Raw genomic sequence first — 21,016 nt, 5'->3', positions numbered from 1 at the left:
GACAAGGGGAACCCTCTCGTGGGGGTGGGGGAAGGGGTGAGAACAGAAGTGCGTGAAATAGATTGGACAGGGTTGAGGGCCCTGTCAACCACAGTGGGGTGGAGGGGGGGAATCCTCAGTTGAGGAAAAAGTAATACCTATCAGAAGCACTGGTGTTCAAGGTTGCATCATCAGAACAGACGTGACAGTGGCAGAGAAACTGGGAGAATGGAATGGAGTCTTTACAGGAAGCAGGATGTGAGGAAGTGTAGACGAAGTAGCTGTGCGGGTTGGTGGGCTTATAATGAATATCGGTAGACAGCCTATCCCCAGAAATGGAGACAGAGGAGTCAAGGAACGGAAGGGAAGTGTCAAAGATGGACCATGTGAAGGTAAGAGGAGGGTGGAAATTGGAAGCAAAGTTGATTAAATTTTCCGGTTCTGGTCAAGAGCAGGAAACGGCACCGATACAGTCATCAATGCACTGGAAAAAGAGTTGGGGGAGGGGCCTGAGTAGGACTGGAACAAAGAATTTTCAACATACCTCACAAAAAGACAGGCATAGCTAGGACCCATGTGGGTACCCACACCAACACCTTTTATTTGGAGGAAGTGAGTGGAGTTAACAGAGAAGTTGTTCAATGTGAGAACAAGTTCAGCCTTGCAGAGGAGGGTGGTGGTGGATGGGGACTGGTTGGGCCTCTGTTCTAGAAGAAAGCAGAGAGCCCTCAGACCTTCCTGGTGGGGGGTGGTGGTATAGAGAGATTGGACGTCCATAGAAAAGAGGAGGCGATTAGGGCCAGGAAACTGGAAATTGTTGAAATGATGTAGGGTGCCAGAAGAGTCATGGATGTAGGTGGGAAGTGTTTTTATTTCTGTTTTTATTTCAGATTTCCAGCATCTGCAGTATTTTGCTTTTATCTTACTATACTCTCTGGAATTTAGAAGAATGAGAGGTGATCTCATTGAAACATGCAAGATTCTGAAGGGGCTTGACAGTGTAGATGCTGAGAGGTTGTTTTCCCTTGGCTGGGAAGTCTAGAACATGGGGGCACAGTCAAAGGATAAGCTGTCGATCAGATAGGGCTGAGATGAGGGGAATGCCTTCACTCGAAAGGTTGTGAATCTTTGGAATTCTCTACCCCAGAGGGTTGTGGATGCTCCATCATTCAGTATATTTAAGGCTGAGATAGACCAAAACTCTGTATATCAGGGAATGAAGGGGTATGGAGAGTGGACGAGAAGGTGGAGTTGAGACAGAAGATAAGCCATGATCTTATTGAATGGCAGAGCAAGCTCGAGAACCTGTATGGTTTACTCCTGCTCCTGTTTCTTATGTTCTTATATAAAACATCCCAAGGTGCTTCACAGCAGCATTATCAAAATAAACTTACACTGAGGCACTTAAGATGATGGTAGGGCAGATGAAGTAGGTTTTAAGGAGAGTTTTAAAGGAAGAAAGAGAGAAAAAGAGGGGGAGAAGTTTAAGGAGGGAATTCAAAAGCTTAGGGCCTTGGTAACTGAAGCTATGGCCACCAATGGTGGAGTGATTAAAATTGGGGATGCTCAAGAGGCCAGAACTAGAGAAGCACAGATATCTTGAAGAGTTGTAGTGATGGAGGAGATTACATAGATAGTGATGCCATGGAGGGGATTGAAAACAAGTATGAGGATTTTAAAATAGATGCACTGCTTGACCGGGAGCCAATGTAGGTCAGCGAGCCCAGGGGCAGTGGGTGAATGGGACTTGGTACAAGTAAGGACATGGGAAGTAGAGTTTTGGATGAGCTCAAGTTTACGGAGGGTAGAATTTGGGAGGCCGGCCAGGAGTGCATTGGAGTAGTCAAGTCTAGAAGTTACAGAGGCTTGGATGAGGGTTTCTGTCGCAGATGAGCTGAGGCACGGGTGGAGTTGGGGGATATTACGGTGGTGGAAATAGGTGATCTTAGTGATGATACAGATATGCAGATATTGAACACCTTTGTTCAGTCCACTTGTGACCCTGAGCTTCTTGTCGACAGTTATTTTAATTTTCAGCTCACTTCCAGCCTGACCTCCTATCCTCGGGTGTGTGTCAACTGTGCCTCTAAGTCAGAAGTCCATTCCAGGGACTTGAACACAAACATCCAGGTTGACACTACAGTGCAGTACTGAGGGATTGCTGTACGATCGCAGGTGCCGTCTTTCAGATGAGTCGTCAAACCAAGGCCCTGCCTGCCCTCTCAGGTGGACGTAAAAATGCCATGGCACTTTTTTGACGAAGAACAAGGGAGTTATCCCTTGTGTCCTGAACAATATTTTAGCCCTCAATATACATCACAAAAACAGATTATCTGCGTCATTATCACAGGGCTGTTTTTCAGAACCTTCTGTGTGTAAATTGGCTGCCATGTTTCCTACATTACAACGGAGACTACATTTCAAAGGTACTTCACTGGTTGTAAAGCAATTTGGGATAACCTCCGGTTGTGAAGGAGGCTATATAAATGCAAGTTGTTTTTTTTCCTCCTACATTGTTCCAATGAAGCTCAACATATGAAGCAAAATGACATGAGGAAAATTTTTTTCATGCAGAGAGTGGTTAAGGTCTGGAATGCACTGCCTGAGAGTGTGGTGGAGGCAACTTCAATTAAAGCATTCAAAAGGGAATTAAACTGTTATATGAAAAGGAAGAATGTGCAGGGTTACAGGGAGAAGGCAGGGGAATGGAACTGAGTAAAGTGCTCTTTCGGAGAGCCGGTACAGACATGATGAGCCAAATGGCCGCCTTCTGCACTGTAACAATTCTGTGATTCTCAAGGAGTAGCACCTCATCTTGCATTTAGGGACTTTACAGGCTACTGGACTCAACACTGAGTTCCACAATTTCAGATCATAACTGCCCGTGTTTTTAAACAGCAGTTGTTGGTAATGATTCGGCTATTCCCATTTACACCTCCTCTGCATCCATCTTTTGTTTCTTTATTTGTCCCATTATCATCCCCTTTTCCCTTGAACCATGATCCCTTTTGTCATGTCATTTCTTCTGCCTTCCACCTTATTACAGACCTTCCATTTTGTTCATTCCTCCCCCCACTCCATTTTCCCTGTCTCTGTACTTGTTTAAAACTTGTTAAATGCCATATTTTTCAGTTGTTTGGAAAGTTCATTTACTTGAAATGCCAACTTTTTTCTCTCTTGACCGTTGCTGTCTGACCTGCTGAGTTTTTGCAGCAATTTTTGTTTTTATTTCAGATTTGCAGCATCCGCAGCAATTTATTTTTGTCATTATAAATATGAACTCAGTTCAGTTTCAGGACTTGACACGGGCTGGCAAAGGAATCATCTTTCATGTAGAACATTACATTAAAGTTAGAAAGGCTGTTTCATTGGAAAAATCTGATCACATGATAAACTGTGTAAGAAATACATTCCAGAAAAGACTTTCTAAACCCTTGTTTGTAACTGATTTTATCGTTATTGTTTATTAGGGAAGTACTAATATCTTGCTATGTTTCTACTCCTGTTATCTTAGTTGTAAATAAATCTGCCTGTAACTTTAAGCTGGAACACAATGGTCTAACCAATGGTTTGAATGGTATTTACCACCTTTTGGATTGACAGAAGAACTTACTGGACATTGCACATGGTTGATGATGCGATATAATTAAAGGATAATTGCTAGTCCCATGGCATGCTATCCTCATTCATGGCACACATAAAGGCATAGGTTTTGCTTTGTAGGAGATTCAATTCCCTTATGAAAACTATCTCTATGTGTGGCATAATGACTATTAGAGAACACCTGGATTGTAACACTACTCTCCAGCCTTACACTTCAAATCTTTATTTCCAGCTGGACTATTCTCTCTTTTGCTGTTCATCCCTTCAGAGTGTCATGAGAGAAAAAGACAAAACAAAATGAACTAAGATGTTAAACTGTAGAACAATCCTAAACAAATGAGGCAGCAACTATAAAAAAAGACACAAAATATTGTTCTTACAACTAATTTTTCAGAGTCCCCAAGTTTTATTCAGCTAAAGCAGGTTCATTGGTACTTAATTTCACAATAAAAAAATTTCACAGAAAGAGTATAAGTGTCTCAATTGCTTACTACATTACAACAGTGACTACACGTCAAAAGTACTTCATTGCCTGCAAAGTGCATTGGGATGTCTTGCATTGTGAACGGTGCTGTATAAATGTGAGTCTTTCTTTTTCTATCTTCTGCAGGATTAACAAATATTTTGATGGTAGTTAGCATAAAGGAATTTGGTCCTGAATCTACTTCATTTGTTTTTTCATGTTTCTTGTTGTATGATTGCCTTTAAGAGTGATGTTCCTTTAAGATCTTAGTATGGTAATAAGATAAGTACCAGGATGCAGTCATGTGACTGCAAGCCTGAGTCACTCTGCAACTGTAACATCTAGAGGCAGGTTCTGCAACTAGTTAGCTCTGCCCTGTACATAATAATTAGCTGTAGTAAACCTGTTTGACATCTTCAACCAACTGGACTCCACACATCTCATTTATGTTGCATCAGACAACATAAAAGAACTCATTATATGGTGGCAGCTGTGGTGAGAAGATAGAATTTAAGATTGAAGGCTACAGGTAAAACAGCTTTAAAAACTACCTCCCTATAGCTAAAAGAGAGAAAGTTTCAAAGAAATACTGGCCCAAACAGTGAAAAAAGAGAACTTACCTTGAGCTGTAGAAGACAGAGGTCTGACCGATAGGCTGCAAATCAATCACTTTGATCGGACGAGTCAGTGTGCTGTTGGTAGAGGAATCCCGGTTAAAAAAAACAGAAGCCTTGAAGTCCTTAAAAAATAGATTTTTTTTCAAAGCCTCCCTGGGAGAGTACAAAATACAATGAAGACTCAATCCCTTTCGTAGGCTGATCATGGTCGCACCATTACAAGAGGCATCTGATAGTGAAAAGCGTGGGAATCCTCCATGCATGCAACCCGCAACTAAAGCTATAAAAAGAAACCATTAAACCATTCGAATGCTGCAGAGCTTTCACTCGCTCAGCCAAAGTTTAAAAAATGCATAAAACCACTCAAGCCAGAAGAATTGCCTATTGACCAGCTGTATAAACAAACTCCAGCAGAAAAAAGGAGCTTGAAATGCCTGCACACCTGTGCAAACAGATAGAGTAGAGTTCTGGAAGCAAGATAAACAGAAAATCACTGCTAAACACCTGCTCCTGTCAATCAAAGCAGTCAGTCTAAAGAACAGAGATATTATTTTAAAGGGAAGACAGCACAGAGTCATAGAAAAAGTCTTAAAGCAAGTTTTAAAGCAAAAGAACAGCAGAAATGGATACCAAATTTCCTATCAATGAACTGGAAAGCCTTGGATATCCTATCCAAGTTCCAACTGTTCAAACAAAGAATGCAGTTATGCTTTACAGACCAAGTAATTGTACAACCAGAAAAAACAAGCTGTGAAAATACTAATATCAGTTGGAAATGAGGGATTACACAGAATCAATACTTCTGGATTATCTGAAGAGGACCAGAAAGATCCCACAAAGATATGGAATGTGCTGGATGATCATCTCCGATTATGAGTGAATTTTAGATTTCATCACCTGGAACTGATGGCCTACAGGCAACAGCCACAGGAATCAATAGACCAGTTCATCAGTAGATGCCATGGGGCAACAAATGTGACTTCTCAGAAACTGAGCTGTCGGACCGATTAATGGAGCTGGTGATTGTATCAACACCCATTGAAGCATTTCAGAAAGACCTCTTGGGGGAAAAATAAAGGTCACAGCATTGATGCACTACTGGAAGATGGCAGGAAAGATGAAGCCGTTGTAGCTGGACAACAGCCACTGCAAGCACTAGTTGCAGCCAATAGTATTGGCACAATAACCAGGTCAAAAAGAGCAAGCAAGCTGTATGGTAAGTGTGGTTGGTCCCACTCACCGTTTTTGGTGTCCTGCATTTCAAGACCTGTGCAAGACATGCGTTGCAAAAGGACACTAGGCCTATGCCAGAAATCTGGCTCCAAAGACACAGCCGGAAGTCATGGTAGAACACAAACAAACGGAAAACAGGGCAACTACAGCAAGGAAAGCGCCAGAGACTTGCGTAAATGCAAGCAGGTACACAAAGTCCACAGTGAAACAGATCTGAGACAAGACTCAGCGAGTAGTAGTTCTCAGACAGAAGACGAACAAGCATTCCACATTATGAACCTGACACATCACGTTGATGAAGTCAAACAACTGGAAGTTTTCACCACTATTAACATCATGTGCTGGCAAACATACACTCATGGTCAAGACTGACACCGGTGCTAGTGCAAATGGCCTATCAGTCTGAATCCTCAACGATATGTACTGGAGTCATTGGAAATCAATGATACAACCGACACTGCCAAGTTATCTGCATATAATTGGTCACCCATCCCTTGCAGTGGCACACTAACACTGCAGTGCAGCTATGGTAAGTCGGCATGGAAACCACAAGCATTCTACCTAGTAGACACGAGCGGACTAGCAGTGGCAGGACTACCAGTGTGTAAGGACCTCAGTGACATAACTATCCACAAGAGCATTGCCAAGGGGAAATCGCCAAGGACAGGATCCCGCTCGCATACTCTGACCAGCATCAAATGATGCAGTCTGGAAATGCAACAGCACAACTATGCCGCGCCTTCACTTCTGCTCTCTAGAGAACTGCCAGCACCACAACGAGCCAGAATGAATAGGTACCTCCATGAGACCAAATACTCTACCCCCAACAAGTCCTCGACCTTGGGCCCCAGGCCTCAGACATGGAGGATGAGGAGAAGCAAAGGACACGCAATGTCCTGAAGAGGCAGAGGAGGATGAGTTGAAGCATTGTCTATTGGCTCTTCGAAATGAGGTTTGAAGAATGACAAGGCCCCAAAAGTGGTCATCTTGAGAAAAGCAACAGAGTATGTAAGCAGGCTGAAGGCAGAGCAACAGAAAATGAGTGCAGAGAGGGAGAAAGAAAGAACAGCAACAGATGAGACACAAATTCCCCGAGCAAGAATTGTCAAATCACCGAGACGATATATGGACTTTTGAGCCTCTGTACTTGTAAATTTTATAATCTATATTCTGTAAATAATTTTGATATTATGTGTTTTTACTTTTAGCATATGAGACTTATCTTTGGAAAGAAGGGGGATGTTGTATGATTGCCTTTAAGAGTGATGTCCCTTTAAGATCTTAGTATGCTAATGAGCTATTTACCAGGATACAGTCATGTGACTGCAAACCTGAGTGACTGCAACTGTAACACCTGGAGGCAAGTTCTGTAAATAGTTAGCTCTGTACTGTATATAATAGTTAGCTGTAATAAACCTGTTTGACATCTTCTACCAACTGGACTCCACACGACTCATTTATGTTGCATCAGGCAACATAAAAGAAATCGTTACACTTCTCAGTCAAATTTAAAGAATGTGGTGAACCCAAACTTCAGCTCGTCCCATTTTAGGACAAAGAACAAAGAACAGTACAGCACAGGAACAGGCCATTCGGCTCTCCAAACCTGCGCTGATCTTGATGCCTGCCTAAACTGACACCTTCTGCACTTCCGGGGCCCATATCCCTCTATTCCTTTCCTATTCATGTATTTGTCAAGATGTCTCTTAAACGTCGCTATTGTATCTGCTTCCACCACCTCCCCTGGCAGCAAGTTCCAGGCACTCACCACCCTCCGTGTAAAAAACTTGCCTCGCACATCCCCTCTAAACTTTGCCCCTCGCACCTTAAACCTATGTTCTCTAGTAACTGACTCTTCCAACCTGGGAAAAAGCTTCTGACTATCCACTCTGTCCATGCCGCTCATAACTTTGTAAACCTCTATCATGTCGCCCCTCCACCTCCATCGTTCCAGTGAAAACAATATTAGTTTTTCCAACCTCTCCTCATAGCTAATGCCCCCCAGACCAGGCAACATCCTGGTAAACCTCCTCTGTACCCTCTCCAAAGCCTTCTGGTAGTGTGGCGACCAGAATTGCACGCAATATTCTAAGTGTGACCTAACTAAGGTTCTAACTAAGGTTAGAAGGAACACACTCTGTATTAACAAATAATCCTCACTCTTTCTCCCAAACATGTCGTGCACAACCTGAAACAACGCAGCCAGAAACGCTGGTCCTAGTGAGCTTTCCCAATCACCAATGAATCTAATTTCCAAACTTTTATGTCGGCATAGTTTACATTGTTGGTCAGCACAGACTCGGTGGGCCGAAGGGCCTGTTTCAGTGCTGTATCTCTAAATAAAATAAAATACTTTCCTCAAAAATGTGGAATTTAAATAAAACGTTTATCGATGAGATCTTGTAGGTTGAAGACCCTGCTGGTGCTTACACTGCGGTAGACAGAATTTATACAATTCGAAACCCAAAGAAATTGAACCCAAGTGTATTATAACTGCTCATCTATATACAGTAGCATCAGGACCATGAATGGAGATGGAATGTAGAGCTGTCAAAGGGCATAAGAAGTGGTACAGAAACACACAGACGCAAGGCCCATTTAAACATAGTGAGCTGCGTTTATTTTAAAATATTGTGTCAAAATGCCATATATTTACATATTAAAATCAAATGAAGTGGTTGTCAATCGTCATCAATGGGTGATCAGACTAGATATGGAACGTGGTATCTACCTCCCCGGGTCCCATTACAACAACCCCCCCCCCCCCCCCGAAAACGTTGCGCCGTGAGACGTCACAACGGGATCGCGGCGACGTGGCATGCCGCGTGTGGAGCTGGCGGCCTTCGGCCGCTTTGATTGGACGGAAGACAGTGTTTGAAAAGCGGCTGATTGAGGAACATTTTAACTCGTTATCGGCGCTGGCTTCGAGCTCGGAGGTTGCACCCATTCCCTGGCAACCAGCCCCTCCCCCTCCTCGGTAACCGGCCACCGGAATGGCGTCTGCTGGGAAGTGGGAAATTGTCAATAAGAAGAACAGGAAGGGCACTTTGACGAGAAATGAGAAGAAGTCGGCCCGGAAGGCTCTGTCCGAGAACATGCCTCGGATAGACCCAGTCCGTGAGTAACACCCACCTGTGTGCTATCGTGCGCCGGTTAGACCCACACTACACTGCGTGAAGCCTTCGGCCTTACGACGCACGTTACCGGGTTGCTAGCATGTTCTGTTCAGACATCCTAGTTTAAACTAAAAGCAAAATACTGCAGATGCTGGAAATACTCAGCAGGTCTGGCAGCATCTGTGGAGAGAGAAGCAGAGTTAACATTTCAGTTCAGTGACCCTTCTTCGGAACTGTCCTAGTTTAAACATCTGGCTAAATTTTTATTTGGGAAGTGTCACTTTAGGCTGTTTGTATACTCTGCCTGGACAGGTTAACATTTTGATGATTTGTATCAGTGTTACATGGTAGTTTCTTTAAAGCAATACAATAAATTCCGCAATTAGACTGAAGAACAGTAAATATTTTTTATATTGCTCTAATTCTGTGTTTCTGTAATAATACGGCAACATCAGTTCTTACTTCTCACTTGGTTACAGTATGTTCTAATCAGACCCTGAATAGTGGTGTTCATCTGTAAACTGGCATTTTGGTGAAGTACAAACGGTGCTAAAACCTTTTGAAGTGTAACGTTGCTTGTAAGTCTAATCCTTGTCCCCTTGAAATATTCTACATGTGTTTTCATTAAGCTGTTTAATATCTAGCCGAGGTATCAGAGCTCCGTTGGACTAGAATATTTTTGTGCAAGTTTTGTTCTGGGTGAATTGAGTAGAAACGTTTAAAAAAAAAATTGCAAACACTTTCTGAAATTCGCATGTTAATGTGAATTCAGTTCTGAGCATGTTGCCTTTTTCGATGGAGCTATTTTTCAATGTAAGATCAACCAAAGAGAAAAAGTTAAAATTGGTAGAGGAATTAAATTCTTGCTACAATGACTGAGGAATTTTCTAGAGCTGAGAACTGTAAAATGACTCTCGTGAATTACCATTCAAATGTTCACTTTAAATGGGTAGTAATTTCATTTGAATGGGATATTCTTGTAGTGAATTAAAATTTTCACTATTTGGTCTGTAATAGTGTACTTAATACTCCATGGATCATTTCAGTGCTGTGTGCCAAAAAACTTATGCTGTGTAATTTCATAGCATTCATTTTGTCTCATCCCTTTTGTGCATTTGCCATTTAATTGGAGAGTGGGTAAAGAAAAGATGTGGACAACATGACCCTCCTTTGGTGGTTGCTGTGGTTCTCTGTATTTTCTTTGCCAGTTTCTTTCTTCTGAAAATGGTGACTCCTTGCTGGGATATGTTTCAACAGCATCCTCTGATATTTTGTCCAGCTGACTCAATTATTCATGTAATTAGTAGTGAATGATGTTCAGGTACTTGGCTTCAGCCATCTTCACAACTGCGTTTGATTTGATGTCATAGTCATAGTTATACAGCACAGAAACAGGCCCTTCGGCCCATTGTGTCCATGCCGGCCATCAAACACCTATCTATTCTAATCTAATTTTCTAGCACTTGGCCCGTAGCCTTGTCTGCTATGGCATTTCCAGTGCTCATTTAGCTATTATATATTTCCACCAGTGATTGCTGGTTAGTTGATCTTGAGTGGGCTTCTCACTTTAGTGAGGAGAGGTGTGATCAATTGTAGTGTCAGTACTATTAGCCAGATTGAAATTCATGGCTCAGCTATACAAATTGCTTAACTTATTTATGTAAGCTATTTGTTGGATTTGCTGAGCTATTTAGTTTTTATTAATTTATGAAAGATGGTTCTAGGTCTACATCAGTGTTTTTAAAAAACAAAAAACAAAATCAGCAATATAAATTGGGAGACTACCTCCAGGAAGCTATCCCATGCCAGTTAGCACAGGATCACTCATGTAGACAGGTTAAGCGAGTGGACAACAAAGTGGTAGATGGAGTATAATGTGGGAAAGTGAGATTGTTCACAAACATATGAACATGGAGCACAAGTAGGCAAGTTTCCAATTTTAAGGCAAAGAAATGAGCACAAACAGGCTTTCTTTGGTTTAAAGCAGGAAGATTGAATTTATTAAACATTAAACTTAAACTCTAATACGGTTAACACCTACGGATATACAACGCGCCCTTGCTAGCATGCACATGCGATACACGTGCAAATAGGGACAGAAAGCAGAAGAAAAGATAAGTAGAACCGTTTGAGGTAATATCTTGTTACTGTTTCTCGAGCTCGCTGTGGTCCTTGATTGAAGATATGGTCTTGCGTTTCATTGGGGCCCAGTATTCTTCGTAAACCTTGTTCACGTAGGAGTTTTCCACTAAGTTTACATGTCTTCAATGGTTTCAGTTCCCTGAGAGATGAGCAGGCAGGAGAGGAGAGGTCTTCTCAAGCCAGGAGCTTTCTGATCTCAAGTACTGTTTTCGCCAATTTAAAACTCCGTTCAAACCTCTGCAACAGCCAGTTAGTCATGTGACTAAAACTGGTCTGACCACCTGTGTATTGGGGAAGCAACTGTCTCCATTGTTTAACACCGTCTGTAACTATGAAAAAATGTCTTTCCAGTCTAGGGCTTGCACTTTTTAAGTTTTAATGTTCATGTGGCGAAATAATGGGTGCCTCAGTCTTGAAGGGTGGGGGGTTTGCTCTAGCGGAGAGGACCATTACCAGGGGGAACAGATTTAAGGTGATTGGTAGAAGGATAAGAGGGGACATAAGGAAAACCTTTTTCACCCAGAGGGTGGTGGGTGTCTGGAATTCACTGCCAGGAATGGTGGAGGCAGAAGCCCTCAATTCTTTTAAAAGGTACCTGGACGTGCACCTGAAGTGCTGTAACCTGCAAGGTTATGGACCAGGTGCTGGAAGGTGGAATTAGATTGGGCGGCTAGTTTTTTTCCGGCCTGCACGGATGCGACAGGCCCTTCGGCCCACTGAGTCTGTGCCGGCCAACAACCACTCATTTATACTAACCCTACAGTAATCCCATATTCCCTACCACGTACCTACACTAGGGGCAATTTACAACGGCCAATTTACCTATCACCTGCAAGTCTTTGGCTGTGGGAGGAAACCGGAGCACCCGGTGAAAACCCACGCGGTCACAGGGAGAACTTGCAAACTCCGCACAGGCAGTACCCAGAATCAAACCCGGGTCCCTGGAGCTGTGAGGAAAGTGGAATTGAGGCTGGATATCAGCTATGATATTGAATGGTGGTGTAGGCTTGATGGGCTGTGTGGTCTACTCTGCTCCTGTTTCTTATGTTATCTAATCTAAAATCAAGACTTTTCAGAACCTCTTTGGTAGTGAAGTAACTAACTATATGGAAGTATTGATTTTTTAAAAATAATTTTCTCAGCAATTCAATTATCAATCGTTGAATCCAGCAAATTACAACCATTAAACTCTTCCTGCCTTCTGTGCAAATTTCAGCCACATTTTCCCCATCTTATTGCACAAATGTCTACCTCCCAGAGCCTGTATTAATGGCTGCTAGAGACTTTCTTTTGGACCTGCAACTTTTATATAGGTCCACCTCTTAGTAACCTGTCAAGTGCTTTGGTTGGGAGAGTTAAGTGGTGAATTTCACTGTCAAATGCAACAGTGTTTTTAAAATGACCAAATGTCACATGGTGCCTGTAAGAGTATTGCTTCTAATAGAACCCCCATCCCCCACCGCCCCTGTTGGCTGTTTTGGTTGTAATATGTCATGTCCTTGATCATCTCTGCTTTTTGTTCCAACCGGAAGATTTTAGTTTTGGTTTCTATCTGTCACGTTGAAAGATTCTGCCTGTTGAAGTATAAAAATGTTTTTTTTCTCTGCAGTCAGAATTAGATAATCCTCCAGTGAAAGTTGTGCAAAGCACAAGTCACAAATTGGTACATCTATTTGCAGAGCTGGCACTGTAGTAAATTTGTGATGATGCCATAACTTAAGCATTGAATTGAAAAATCTTTTATTCCTGCACACGACTCCAGCAAATTAACAAAGCATAAATGCATCTTCGTTTTTGCATAAACTCCTTTGTGAAGAATGCTGCTTGGGAGATGGGCTGCCTGTATAGACTTTTTCCAACAAAGTCGATAGATGGTGGATGTGTTGCCCTGGTACAGAAGGTTCTTGCTGTCTGTGGAGGGCTGCAGATTTACCTGGAATAGCTGATTTATGAACTTTTTCTTTGTGCTTCCTCCTCACTCAATCACTTCAACTATTGAACTTTTTTATGTAATGCAAGTATCCTGCAGAACAATTGCCATGCTTCAGGTACTGATGCACTAAAAGAAAAGAAAGAATTGCATTTATATAGCGCTTTTACCACCATCGGACATCCCAAAGTGCTTTACAACCAATGAAGTACTTTTGAAGTGTAGTTACTGTTGTAGTGTAGGAATCGTGGCAGCTAATTTGCAAACAGCAAACACCCACAAACAGCAGTGTGATGACCAGATGATCTGTTTTTTGTAATGTTGATTGAGGGATAAATACTGGCCAGGACACCAGAGACTCCCTTCTCTTTAAAATAGTGCCATGGGATCTTTTACATTGACTTGAGCAGGCAGATGGGGGACTCGGTTTAACGTCTCATCTGAATGACAGCACCTCTGGCAGTACAGCACTTCCTCAGTACTGCACCAGAGTGTTAGCCTCGGTTGTTTTGTGCTCAAACTCTGGAGTGGAACTTGAACTCCGAACCTTGTAACTTGGGTGTGACTGCTCTGAGCCAAGGCTTGAGAAACAATGCAGCATCATACTCTGTTACTCACCAAATAATTCTTGGAAGTATGCAGCTCTGACAGCATCAGTGAAAAGATAGGTCAGTGTTTCAGGTGTAGAGCTTCCATTAGTTCTGGGGAATCTATATCCAAAACACTTAATTTTCTTTGGGTGCTAATGGACTTGCTGTATATTTTCAGCATTGACTGTTTTTGTTTTCCTCAGCTGTTCAAAACTGTCGCTTTTCTCTTTTTCCAGTGTCACAACACTTTTTCTTTAAATTTTTCTCTCAGGCTGTAGGCAGCAATCATCATAGGAAGTTTACGTCACAGAAAGAGGCCACTTGACCCACTGTGTCTGGATCGGCCAGAAAACAAAAAGCCACCCAGCCTAATCCCACTTTCTAGTATTTGGTCCATAGCCCTACAGGTTATGGCACTTCAGGTGCACGTCCAGGCACCTTTTTAAATGAGATGAGGTTTTCTGCCTCGACTACCCTACTAACCTGTCATAGCCGCTAAGCGCATTGCACTGCTGAACTACAAGAAAGCCCCCAATGAGTTAACATCCGTAGCACTTAAAGCAGCCAGAAGCGCTGCACAAAGAACAGCCAGGCGCTGCGTGAATGACTACTGGCAACACCTATGCAGTCATATTCAGCTGGCCTCAGACACCGGAAACATCAGAGGAATGTATGATGGCATTGAGAGAGCTTTTGGGCCAACCATCAAGAGATCGCCCCCCCTCAAATCTAAATCAGGGGACACAATCACTGACCAACACAAGCAAATGGACTGCTGGGTTGAGCACCACTTAGAACTGTACTCCAGGGAGAATGTTGTCACTGAGACCGCCCTCAATGCAGCCCAGTCTCTGACAGTCATGGATGAGCTGGACGTACAGCCAACAAAATCGGACCTCAGTGATGCCATTGATTCTCTAGCCAGCGGAAAAGCCCCTGGGAAGGACGGCATTACCCCTGAAATAATCAAGAGTGCTAAGCCTGCCATACACTCAGCACTCTACGAACTGCTTTGCCTGTGCTGGGACGAGGGAGCAGTACCACAGGACATGCGCGATGCCAATATCATCACCTTCTATAAAAACAAAGGTGACCACAGTGACTTCAACAACTAGCGTGGAATCTCCCTGCTCAGCATAGTGGGGAACGTCTTCGCTCGAGTCGCTTTAAACAGGCTCCAGAAGTTGGCCGAGCGTGTCTACCCTGAGGCACAGTGTGGCTTTCGAGCAGAGAGATCGACCATTGACATGCTGTTCTCCCTTCGACAGCTACAGGAGAAATGCCGCGAACAACAGATGTCCCTCTACGTTGCTTTCATTGATCTTACCAAAGCCTTTGACCTTGTCAGCAGACGTGGTCTCTTCAGACTACTAGAAAAGATCGGATGTCCACCAAAGCTACTAAGTATCATCACCTCCTTCCATGACAATATGAAAGGCACAATTCAGCATAGCGGCGTCTCATCAGACCCGTTTTCTATCCTGAGTCATGTGAAACAGGGCTATGTTCTCGCACCTACACTGTTTGGGATCATCTTCTCCCTGCTGCGCTCTCACGCGTTCAAGTCTTCAGAAGAAGGAATTTTCCTCCACACAGGTTCAGGTGGCAGGTTGTTCAACCTTGCCCGCCTAAGAGCGAAGACCAAAGTACAGAAAGTCCTCATCAGGGAACTCCTCTTTGCTGACGATGCTGCATTAACATCTCTCACTGAAGAGTGTCTGCAGAGTCTCATCGACCGGTTTGCGGCTGCCTGCAACGAATTTGGCCTAACCATCAGCTTCAAGAAAACGAACATCATGGGACAGGACGTCAGAAATGCTCCATCCATCAATATCGGCGACCACGCTCTGGAAGTGGTTCAAGAGTTCACCTACCGAAGCTCAACTATCACCAATAACTTGTCTCTAGATGCAGAAATCAACAAGCGCATGGGAAAGGCTTCCATTGCTATGTCCAGACTGGCCAAGAGAATGTGGGAAAATGGCACACTGACATGAAACACAAAAGTCTGAGTGTATCAAGCCTGTGTCCTCAGTACCTTTGCTCTACGGCAGCGAGGCCTGGACAACGTATGTCAGCCAGGAGCGGCGTCTCAATTCATTCCATCTTCGCTGCCTCTGAAGAATCCTTGGCATCAGGTGGCAGGATCGCATCTCCAACACAGAAGTCCTCGAGGCGGCCAACATCCCCAGCTTGTACACACTACTGAGTCAGCGGCGCTTGAGATGGCTTGGCCATATGAGCCGCATGGAAGATGGCAGGATCCCCAAGGACACATTGTACAGCGAGCTCACCACTGGTATCAGACCTACTGGCCGTCCATGTCTCCGCTTTAAAGACGTCTGCAAACGCGACATGAAGTCCTGTAACATTGATCACAAGTGGGAGTCAGTTGCCAGCTATTGCCAGAGCTGGAGGGCAGCCATAAAGGCGGGGTTAAAGTGTGGCGAGTCGAAGAGACTTCGCAGTTGGCAGGAAAAAAGACAAACGCAAGGGGAGAGCCAACTGTGTAACAGCCCCGACAACCAATTTTTTCTGCAGCACCTGTGGAAGAGTCTGTCACTCTCTAGTATTGGCCTTTATAGCCACTCCAGGTGCTGCTCCACAAACAGCTGACCACCTCCAGGCGCTTACCCATTGTCTCCCGAGACAAGGAGGCCAAAGAAGACGACGACCCTTTCAGGCAGTGAGTTCCAGACCTCCTCCAACTTCTAGAAGAAAGGTTTTTCCTAATCTCCCCTGCAATCTACCAATCACTTTAAGTCTATGCCTGCTAGTCAATGACCTGCTAAAGTAGATGGGCCCTTCCCATCCACAGTATCCAGGGCCCCCTCAATTTAGTACATTTCTATCAAATCTCCTGCTAGCCTCCTCTGTTCCAAGGAGAACAACTCCAGCCTATCCAATCTTTCATAGAAACATAGAAAATAGGAGCAGGAGTAGGCCATTCGGTCCTTCGAGCTTGCTCTGCCATTCATTATGATTATGGCTGATCATCCAACTCAGTAGCCTGTTCCTGCTTTCGCTCCATACCCTTTGATCCCTTTAGACCCAAGAGCTATATCTAACTCCTTCTTGAAAACATACGATGTTTTGGCCTCAACTGCTTTTTGTGGCAGCGAACTCCACAGGCTCACCACTCTCTGGGTGAAGAAATTTTCTCCTCATCTCAGTCCTGAAAGGTTTACCCCGTATCCTTGGACTATGACCCCTGGTTCTGAACTTCCCCACCATCGGGAACATCCTTCCTGTATCTGCCCTGTCCAGTCCTGTTAGAATTTTATGTTTCTATGAGATCTCCCACCCCACCTCACTCTTCTGAACCCCAGCGAATATAATCCGAACCGACTCGATCTCTCCTCATACGTCAGTCCCACCATTCCAGGAATCAGTCTGGTAAACCTTTGCTGCACTCCCACTATAGCAAGAACATCCTTCCTCAGAAAAGGAGACTAAAACTGCACACAATATTCCCGGTGTGGCCTCACCAAGGCCCTGTATAATTGCAGCATGACATCCCTGCTTCTGTACTCGAATCCTCTCGTTATGAAGGCCGACATACCATTTGCCTTTTTTTTTTTAACCGCCTGTTGCACCTGCATGCTTACCTTCAGCGACTGTACCTAAGTCTCGCTGCATATTCCCCCTCAGTTTATAGCCGTTCAGATAATCTGCCTTCCTGTTTTTGCTACCAAAGTGGATAACCTCACATTTATCCACATTATACTGCATCTGCCATGCTTTAGTCCACTCACTCAACTTGTCCAGATCACCTTGAAACCTCTCTGCATCCTCCTCACAATTCCCCCCCCCACCCAGTTTTGTGTTATCTGCAAATTTGGAGATATTACATTTAGTTCCCACATCTATGTCATTAATATATATTGTGAATAGCTGGGGTCCTAGCACTGATCCCTGCGGTACCCCACTAGTCACTGCCTGCCATTTGGAAAAAGACCCATTTATCCCTACTCTTTGTTTCCTGTCCTCCAACCAATTTTCTATCCATTGCAATACACTACCCCCAGTCCCATGCGCTTTAATTTTATATGCTAATCTCTTATGTGGGACTTTGTCGAAAGCCTCCTGAAAGTCCCAATAAACCACATCCACTGGTTCCCGCTCATCAACTCTACTAGTTACATCCTGGAAGAATTCTAGTAGATTTATCGAGCATGATTTCCCTTCCGTAAATCCATTGCCGACTAGTCTATAATTCCCTGCTTTCGCTCTACCTCCCTTTTTAAATAGTGGGGTTACATTTAGCTACCCACCAATCTGCAGGAACTGTTCAAGTCTATAGAATGTTGGAAGATGACCACCAATGCATCCACTATTTCCTCATAGCTGCAGTTTTCCAGTCATGGCAACATCCTTGTAATTCTCCTCTGTACGCTCTCCAGTGCAGTTACATCCTTTCTGTTAGGAGGTGACCAGAACTGCACACAGTACTCCAGTTGTGGCTGTGGGATCGGAATTCCTCCCCACCCCAAACTGGACTTTGTGGAGTATGGGGAAGAAACCCTAACTCCCACGGACACTCTTACTGTGAATAAGAGCCTAACCTCAACACAAAGCACGTTCAGGCAGGCTGCATTCCGATGAGTCAATTTTCGAACATCACAAAAGAACTGATGCTGTGAAAGGACTGAAATTTGGGACATTATCATAAGTGACACAGCATAGCTGCCATCATGTTAAGTGATTGGGGAGGCCATTGTTACAACTAACTGGTCCCAGAGCACAGCATTCACTCCTGTCAAGACAGGAGAGAAACCTCTTTCATGGATATTGGCTTTGGAGCCTGGGTTACCTCACCTTGGTGGAGTTCATTGTTCTCGGTCAGGGAAATCACATCAGCACTAAATGGACCTGTCTGGACCAGGCAGGTAACAGAGGAAAAGGATTAAAAGGTGCTAAGTGCTGACCATGTAGCAGGATGACTTCAGGAGGTGTGATTATGATATTTCAATAAGGAGCATCATAAAAGGGACAAGATCGAAGGGTTTGGAGCTGCAGTTATGTGAAGGAACACCGGGACTGGTCTTCTGAGATCCAGGCCTACAATCAACATTGGTAATGACCAGCCGTGTGGGTGATTGTAAGTTTTTCAGTCAAATCTTGAAGGGGTTTGTTCAAGAAGGAGGGTCAGGAACAGTCAACCTGGCTCATGGACCTACAATTTGCACCGGAAGGACCAACTGCGGGGAGGGATTGTAAGTGATCAGCCAAATCCAAGGGGTATTTGGGGTTAAGAGTTTTAAAACTATTTTAAGTGTAGCAACCAAATCCTGGGAGGGTTTGGGTTTTGAATTGAGTGAATTTGGGGCAGAAACATGGGGTTTTGACTGTTTTTTAAAAAAAGGTTTAAATTAGGTTAGAGGTCTTTGTAACAGGGTGTTAGGAGGGTTTTTGTGTTTTTAAAAAAAAAACAAATTTGTGATTCAGCCTAACCCTGTGTCATATGCAATTTTGTTCTTGTAATTCCCAAAGTCCAAGAACTGTAGTAAGGGGGTACGGAACAGAACCTCCTACACAGCTAATAAAGGACAGGGTTCCATATGCTGCCTTAAGCACTTTTATCGACCTGTCCTGCTACCTTCAGGGATCTGTGGGCATGCACTCAAGTCTCTCACTTCCTATGCACCTCTCAGTATCCTCCCATTAATTGTGTATTTCTTTGCCTTGTTTGCTCTTCCCAAATGCATCACCTCGCACTTCTCTGGGTTAAATTCCATTTGCCATTTTTCTGCCCACCTGACCAGTCCATTGCTATCTTCCTGCAGTCTACAGCTATTCTAGTTATCAACCACGTGGCCAATTTTTGTGTCTGCAAACTTCTTGATCATTCCCCCTACAATTGCGTTCAAATCATTCAAATCTCACCACAAAAAGCAGGGGACCTAGTACTGAGCCCTGCGGAACCCCACTGGAAACGCCTTCCAGTCGCAAAAACACTGGTCAGCAATTACTCTTTGTTTCCTGCCACTGAGCCAATTTGATATCCAGCTTGCTACATTCCTCTGGATCCCATGGCTTTTTTTAACCAGTTTGCCATGTGGGACCTTGTCAAAAGCCTTACTAAAGTCCATGTAAACCACATCAACTGCACTACCCTCATCAATCCTCATTACTTCCTCAAAAAATTGAATCAAGTTAGTCAGACACCACCTTCCCTTAACAAATCCATGCTGACTATCCTTGATTAATCTGTGCTCTTCTAAGTGACCGTTTATCACGTCTCTCTGAATCAATTTCAATAATTTTCCCACTACTGAGGTTAGACTGACTGGCCTGTAATTATTCGGTCTATCCTTTGCTCCCTTTTTAAGCAAAGGTACAACGTTTGCAGACTTCCAATCCTCCGGCACCACACCTGTATCCAGTGAAGATTGGAAAATGGTCAGACCTTCCGCGATTTTCTCCCCAGATTCTTTTAACATCCTGGGGTACATTTTTATCCACTTTCTGGAATGCTGATCCCCTTAATAGTTTCCCTCTCCTTCATGTTTATCATATCCAATACTTATCACACCTCCTCAACTACAATGTCTGCATTGTCGTCCTCTTTTGTGAAGACAGATACAAAGTATTCATTAAGAACCATACTCACAATAGCAAGGCTGCTTTTATGATCCATCCCAGGTAGCTCTCAGGAGGTGGAACTCTGCTGCCTTCTAGAACCAATGAAGTCAGGTATTTTGCATTGGTCTTCATAGAGGATACAAGTAACATCCCAGAAGTAGCTAAGTCAGGAAATGGAAAGGAGGGAGGAACTCAAGTAAATTACAATCACCAGGGAAGCGGTACTGAGCAAATTGTTGGAGCTGCGGGCTGAAAAGTCCCCAAGTCCTGATGGACTTCATCCTAGGGTGGTTAAAAGAAGTGGCCAGTGAGACAGTTGATGTGTTGGTAAATAGTGACTGTAACTCCTTCATTCAAAAATGGAGGGAGACAGACAGAAAGCCGGAAACTACAGGTTAGTTAGCTTAATATCTGTCATAGGGAAAATGTTAGCGATTATTAAAGAAGTTAATGGCAGGGCCCTTAGAAAAATTCAACGTAATCAGGCAGAGTCAACATGGTTTTGTGAAAGGGAAATCATATTTAACCAATTTATTGGAGTTCTTTGAAGAAGTAACATGTGCTGTGGATGAAGGGGAATTGGTGTATGCACTGTGTAGTTAAATTTCCAGAAGACATTTGATAAGGCGCCACATCAAAGGTTATTGTGGAAAATAAAAGGGGGTAACATTTTGGTATGGATAGAAGATTGGTTAGGTAACAGGCATAAATGGGTCATTTTCTGGTTGGCAAGATGTAACGAGTGGTATGCCACAGGG

General features: G+C 43.6%; 1 protein-coding gene across 1 annotated transcript in view; it reads left to right on the top strand.

Annotated features, from left to right (window-relative positions):
- Positions 1-8,705: 8,705 nt before the first annotated feature.
- The window catches only part of tmem214 (transmembrane protein 214), an 84,119-nt gene continuing 71,808 nt past the window's right edge, over positions 8,706-21,016 (top strand). Inside the window, exon 1 of the mRNA XM_068023780.1 lies at positions 8,706-9,012. Within this exon, the coding sequence (XP_067879881.1) occupies positions 8,889-9,012 (124 nt within the window). The 5' untranslated portion in view covers positions 8,706-8,888. The remainder of the gene's footprint in view (positions 9,013-21,016) is intronic.

The sequence above is a fragment of the Heterodontus francisci genome, chromosome 3, assembly GCF_036365525.1.
Source record: "Heterodontus francisci isolate sHetFra1 chromosome 3, sHetFra1.hap1, whole genome shotgun sequence".
Lineage (NCBI taxonomy): Eukaryota > Metazoa > Chordata > Chondrichthyes > Heterodontiformes > Heterodontidae > Heterodontus > Heterodontus francisci.
The sequence above is the reverse complement of the archived record's forward strand: the minus strand, read 5'-3'. Positions and strand labels throughout refer to the sequence as shown.